General features: G+C 39.5%; 1 protein-coding gene across 1 annotated transcript in view; it reads right to left on the bottom strand.

Annotated features, from left to right (window-relative positions):
* Positions 1-1,087: 1,087 nt before the first annotated feature.
* The window catches only part of ZNF227 (zinc finger protein 227), a 6,789-nt gene continuing 1,803 nt past the window's right edge, over positions 1,088-6,073 (bottom strand). The window contains exon 2 of the mRNA XM_012653290.1: positions 1,088-3,390. Coding sequence (XP_012508744.1) covers positions 1,268-3,390 — 2,123 coding nt within the window. The 3' untranslated portion in view covers positions 1,088-1,267. The remainder of the gene's footprint in view (positions 3,391-6,073) is intronic.

Below are 6,073 nucleotides of genomic sequence, written 5' to 3'. Positions count from 1 at the left end.
AAAAAAAAAAAAAAGAGACATTCTACAAAATAACGTCAAAAATATCAGTTATCAAAAACAGTGAATGAGGTAGTGACTCAGATTATACGAATATGTAATTCTTGACTGGACTCTAGCCCAGAAAAAATAATAGATATATTATTGGGACAACTGACAAAATTTAAATAAGGTCTGTAGATCACACAGTGTTACATATCAATATGATATTTTCCTGAATGTTGTACTGTAGCTGTATAAGTAAATACCCTTTTTATTGGGATAACACAGTTAAGTATTTTGTGTCAGGGAAAATATGTAACACACTCACATGGGTAAAAAAAAGTGTACGTATACACAGGTAGCGAGAATGATAAAACATTTTAACTGGTGAATCTGGGTAAAAGGTATATGGGAGATTTTATATAATTTTTATCATTCTGAAATTTTTGAACTTCAAAATAAGAAGTTTAAGGAAATGTAAAAATATATGAAGCAAAATTTCATTATTTAGAGATAACTAGAAATACCTATTTATCTATGCTTTTTAAAAAATAAGATTACACAAAAATATGTTTTATGTTTTTCCAGGTTAATATACTGAACATCTTCCAATATCCATAACCAAAAATTTACCTTTTCCTATTTGATTTTTGCATAGTGTTCCACTGGACTGGTATACCATAAAATACTTTGGCAATCCAACTGATTATTTCTATGTTTGCTATTAAAACAATGATGCATTGAACATTTTTATAATATATACATCTCTGGCAGACATAAATTTACTTGTGAAGATCAAAAATTCATCTCTGGGGATCCAGTCCTTAATTTTAACCCTATATACCATATCAAATATTATGAATCCTTAGCTACAGAAAATTTTTAGTCAGTAATTTTATTCATTTTTATAGGTTTACAGCTTTAGTAAAAATAACTGTAAATATAAAAGGAAAGGGAAAGGAAAAATAATCCAAAACCCTCCCTGACCAAAAAACCAGTTAGTATATGGCAAATATCCTTTCTCACATTATCTTCAGGCAATACATTCACATTGACAGATGATCGTTTACGCTAATTGGATCTTACCGCGAGGGTCACAATCTGTATTTCTCCCCTAAATGAGTTCTATTCCTCTTACTATGGCTGTCATCATTTTGATGTATTTCTTAGAAAGATTCTGAGTCTCAAGAATCCCCTTCTGCTCTCGATACTTTCATAGGTTTTAACACCAGCTCCAAAAACTTGAAAACGGGCATTCTAACAAAACTTGATAATACACTTTCCATTTCTAAAGCTTTTTGCCAGTATGGACTTTCTGATGATATATAAGACGTGAACGGTGCCGGAAGTCCTTATCACATATATCACATTTGTATGGCTTTTCTCCAGTGTGGACTCTCTGATGGGCTTGAAGACGTGCTCTCTGACCGAAGCCCTTACCACACTCTTCACATTTAAAGAGTTTCTCCCTGATGTGAACACCCAGATGGACTCGCAGATTTGAGGGAAGACTGAAGGCCTTGCCACATTTCTCACATACGTGGGGTTTCTCCCCTGTGTGGACCCTCTGATGATGGCGAAGATTCAAGTTCCTACCAAAGCCTTTCCCACACTGCTCACATTTGTAAGGTTTTTCTCCGGTGTGGCCTCTCTGATGGTATATAAACTGCGAACTGTATCTGAAGCCCTTTCCACACACGTCACATTTGTAGGGCTTCTCCCCAGTGTGGACTCTCTGATGGGACTGGAGACCAGAGGACTGACTGAAGCCCTTACCACATATACTACATTTGTACGGTTTCTCTCCAGTATGGACTCTCTGATGTACTCGAAAATCTATGGCCTGACTGAAGCTTTTATCACACTCCTCACATTTATAGGGTTTTTCTCCTGAGTGAACTCTCTGATGAGCATAAAGATTTGATCTCCAGCTGAAGCCCTTCCCACACTCCTCACACTTATATGGCTTTTCTCCGGTATGAATTACTTGGTGCAGTTTCAGATTGGAACTGTAACTGAAGTCCTTACCACACACACCACATTTATATGGCTTCTCTCCAGTGTGGACTCTCTGATGGGTTTGAAGCTTCGAGGACTGACTGAAGCCCTTCCCACATGTTTCACATTTGAATCGTTTCTCTCCAGTGTGGACATTCTGATGGACTTGAAGATTTGAAGCCTGACTGAAGCCCTTGCCACACTCCTTGCATTTATAGGGCTTCTCTCCTGTGTGGACTCTGAAATGGATGTGAAGATCTGTATTACGGGTAAAGCCTTTCCCACAAGCCTCACATGTGTACGGCTTCTCTCCAGTGTGGACTCTCCGATGGCATATTAAGGGTGAATTGTGACTAAAGCCCTTCCCGCACACATCGCATTTGTAGGGTTTCTCCCCAGTGTGGACTCTTTGATGTATGTGAAAATGTGCGGCCTGAGTGAAGCCCTTCCCACACTCCTCACATTTATAGGGTTTCTCACCCCTGTGGACCCGCTGATGGACGCGGAGATTCACACTCCAACCAAAGCCCTTACCACACTCTTCACATTTGTATGGTTTTTCTTCAGTGTGGACTCTCTGATGGCATTGAAAATTGGAACTTTGACTAAAGCATTTACCACATTCCTCGCATTTATAAGGTTTCTCTCCAGTGTGAGTTCGGTAATGAATGATAAGACCTGTGCTACTGCTGAATCCCTTGCCACAACTGTCACACCTATAGGACTTTTCTCCTGTATGATTGGATTGGCAAGACTGAAGAGAACTCCTACTGAAGCAATCACCAGATTCATGACATTTATCAGCGTTCTCTCCGGGGTGAATTCTCTGAGTGTGCAGACGTGAGCGTGGACTGAAGCATTTCTCTCCTGTGTGAACATTCAGATGTAGGGGAAGCACTGAGCTGTAACTGAAGCCCTTTCCACACTCGCCACGTGGGTGGGTTTTCTCTAAGGGCAACTGCTGATTGGAGCCATCGCTGCTGCTCTTGCCACATTCATTACATTTGTAGGATTTTTGTTCTGTGTCGGTTTTAATACGCTCACTAAATGGCAATTTCTTCACAAGGTCTTCACATACATGCAGGTTATTTTTCACATCAATTCGTTTACCTCTGCTCTGATTCTGTGACTCATTCAGACACGTATTCACCCGAGAATCCTGGGTTTTCAGAATTGAAAACTCTTGATTTTCAATATAAATAGAGCTATCTCCTTTATGATTCATTAGAGTGTTCACATTTTCAGAAACCTGAATAGAGTCACCTTGCAGCAAGTGGGAACTCTTCCTCTGAAGACACCTGCTTAATTCACTTGCAACTTGTTTCCAGATTTGCCAGCAGGATAGCTCTTCATGTGAAAGGTATTTGAATGCAAATTTTTGAAAAGTCTCCATCTTATTTTGATTCTTGCTGCCTATTAAAAAAAAAAAAAAAGCAATATTCAGAGGTGACAAGTAAATGCTTTGTTCAGAAACATCAGGATTTCACACTTAGGCCATGGCAGAAGGCCTTAATAAATCAGGGGAAGGGTCACATTATCCTTTGGGTACAAGCAAAGAGTGGGGTCAACAGGCTCCTATGCGCTAAATGTAAATGTGACCCATTTAGAATCACAAGTCTAACAATTTACTATGAAAACTAAAAGCTTGAAATTAGATGGCTGCAGGGCAACAAAAAGACAATCCACATTCCAACCTACATCAATTAAAAACTTACTGACCTTTTCCTCAGTCGGCGTATGACAAGAGGGATTCTACTACCTAATTAGGTTAGAAAAGTTCAGACTGTAGGCATAAAATAGTATTTTAAGTCCTGACAGAAATTACCCTCCAAGAGTGAGTTTGGGGAAGCACCTGGAATAACAACATACAGTGTTCTAAAAGCTGGTAGAAATCCAGGTCTCTGTACAAGAAGTAGAAAACGGAAAGCTAATCTTGTACAAGAAAGAACTTGAGAGAGGAAAGAAACAGAGCATGGTGCAGACTCCCAAAGCCAACCCTGAAAAGGAAGAGAAGGAGAGCTACATTGAGCTTAGGAAGCTTTCCCGAGAGCTGAGACGCTTGCTTGTTCTCCCACTCCTTTCAGGTCAATGCTGAGGATGTAAGATGTAGTTCTTATTGAGGGTCATGGTTAAAAATATATGAAGGACCTTGGCTTAAAATGTTTGAGGGGGCCGGGCGCGGTGGCTCACGCCTGTAATCCTAGCTCTCTGGGAGGCTGAGGCGGGCGGATTATTTGATCTCAGGAGTTCGAAACCAACCTGAGCAAGAGTGAGACCCCATCTCTACTAAAAATAGAAAGAAATTAATTGGACAACTAAAAATATATAGAAAAAATTAGCCGGGCATGGTGGCGCATGCCTGTAGTCCCAGCTACTCGGGAGGCTGAGGCAGGAGGATCGCTTGAGCCCAGGAGTTTGAGGTTGCTGTGAGCTAGGATGACGCCACGGCACTCACTCTAGCCAGGGCAACAGAGTGAGACTCTGTCACAAAAAAAAACAAAAAACAAAAAACCTACAATTACAAATGTAGCACCTTCCTGAGTTCTATGAGTCATTCTAACAAATTATCACAGGAACCCCCAAATTCGTAGCCAGTTGGTCAGAAGCGAGCCAAATTATCTGGGAATCCTCAAACTTACAGCTGGTGTTGAGGGTGGTCCTGTGGAGGACTATGCCCTCAACATGTAAAGCACGGCCTAACTTCTGGTGTTTAGTGTCAGAAGTCATTGCAACATGTAAGCAGCTTCTCACATTGCCAGTGCTATCAGAAAAGATTAATACCATTAGGATGGAAATTATACAGAAAAATGATTTAGAAACTCTGCAATTTTCTTTTCCTAATCACAACTCTCCTCATCTCCTCAGGGATGTCAGTGCCTATGGACTTCTGGAAATGTCCAATTCAAAACTTCTAAATAAACTACTATATGTAGCTTACATAATTGTTAAAGTATTAGAGGGAAGAGAAGTGGTAAAGTGGGAAGTTGGCTATATGAATGAGGCTGTTTTCACCAATGAGAAGCCCAGCTGAAATTGCTAAGGGAACTGATGAAATGTAATGCCTGCCATATTAGCATTGATAAGTTTTGACAGTGTAGTTATACATTTTAATAACTGTGAATGGCTTTTATCTTCTAAGGTTAGTGGGTTTGAATCTTTACATATCCAAAGATGTCTAAGAAATTAGGATTAGGTTAGACAGTCACTGGAACACAATGTTACAAAATAATCCATTAATCACACTAGTGTGTTCTAAACCTATGAGCCATCTCTAGGAGGAACAGGAATGTAAGACCGACTTGTCTCCAGTCTCTCTAAGTTTTTTAAGAATCTTTATAAAAACAAGCTCTTTAATTTGTGCTCCCCTGACCTATAAAGAATGTTTTAAAATATTATTTGTATGTGGAGTATGGTTGCAAAATCCTGAAACATGTTGATGCTAAAAGGTCAAAAAAAACCAAAAAACCTTTGAGAAAGGGTGGCAGAAAATGCTACCATATTTGTTAAAAGAGACTTTTGTCTATCATGCAAAAATGAAAAATGATGATACTTAGGATAATTCCCAAGATTAAGGTCGCATATAAAAATGCAACCAGTAAAGTGAAGCAAGTTCCTAACATTCCTGAACACATCAAACATGAAGCAGCATGTAGACCTAAAAAGGAGAGATGGACAAAAGAAGAAGGATTATATACATCAACCCCTCACAGAATTCAGGGTCTAGTCTATCATGTTAGCAGATAAGCCTCTTTGTTTCATTTTTGGGGTGGGGAGAGAGCATATAAATTTATATCCTCTAGGAGTAACTAACTTTTACTTTTAGTTTTTAAATGGATAGGCCTGAGGAATTACGCAAATTAAAGAGAAAGGAAAGAAGGAGAGAGAAAGGAAAGGGGACAAAAAGTGAAGGGAAAAGGGAAGCTGAGAGAGGGCAGGAGAATGGGGGACAAGGAAAGGCTAGCTGGGTATGCAGATGAGGTGCTCTTCCTGCATGGAAAAGGCTGGTGTCATAAGGTTAGGAGAAGCTATGAGGAGAGCTTCCTCACTCCTATTCAAAAGAATAATTATTTAAATCCTTCATTCATTCATTCATTCA

Source organism: Propithecus coquereli, unplaced genomic scaffold (genome assembly GCF_000956105.1).
Source record: "Propithecus coquereli isolate 6110/MARCELLA unplaced genomic scaffold, Pcoq_1.0 Scaffold42, whole genome shotgun sequence".
In the NCBI taxonomy this organism is placed as follows: domain Eukaryota; kingdom Metazoa; phylum Chordata; class Mammalia; order Primates; family Indriidae; genus Propithecus; species Propithecus coquereli.
Note: the sequence above shows the minus strand (reverse complement) of the source record. Positions and strands in the feature narration are given on the sequence as shown.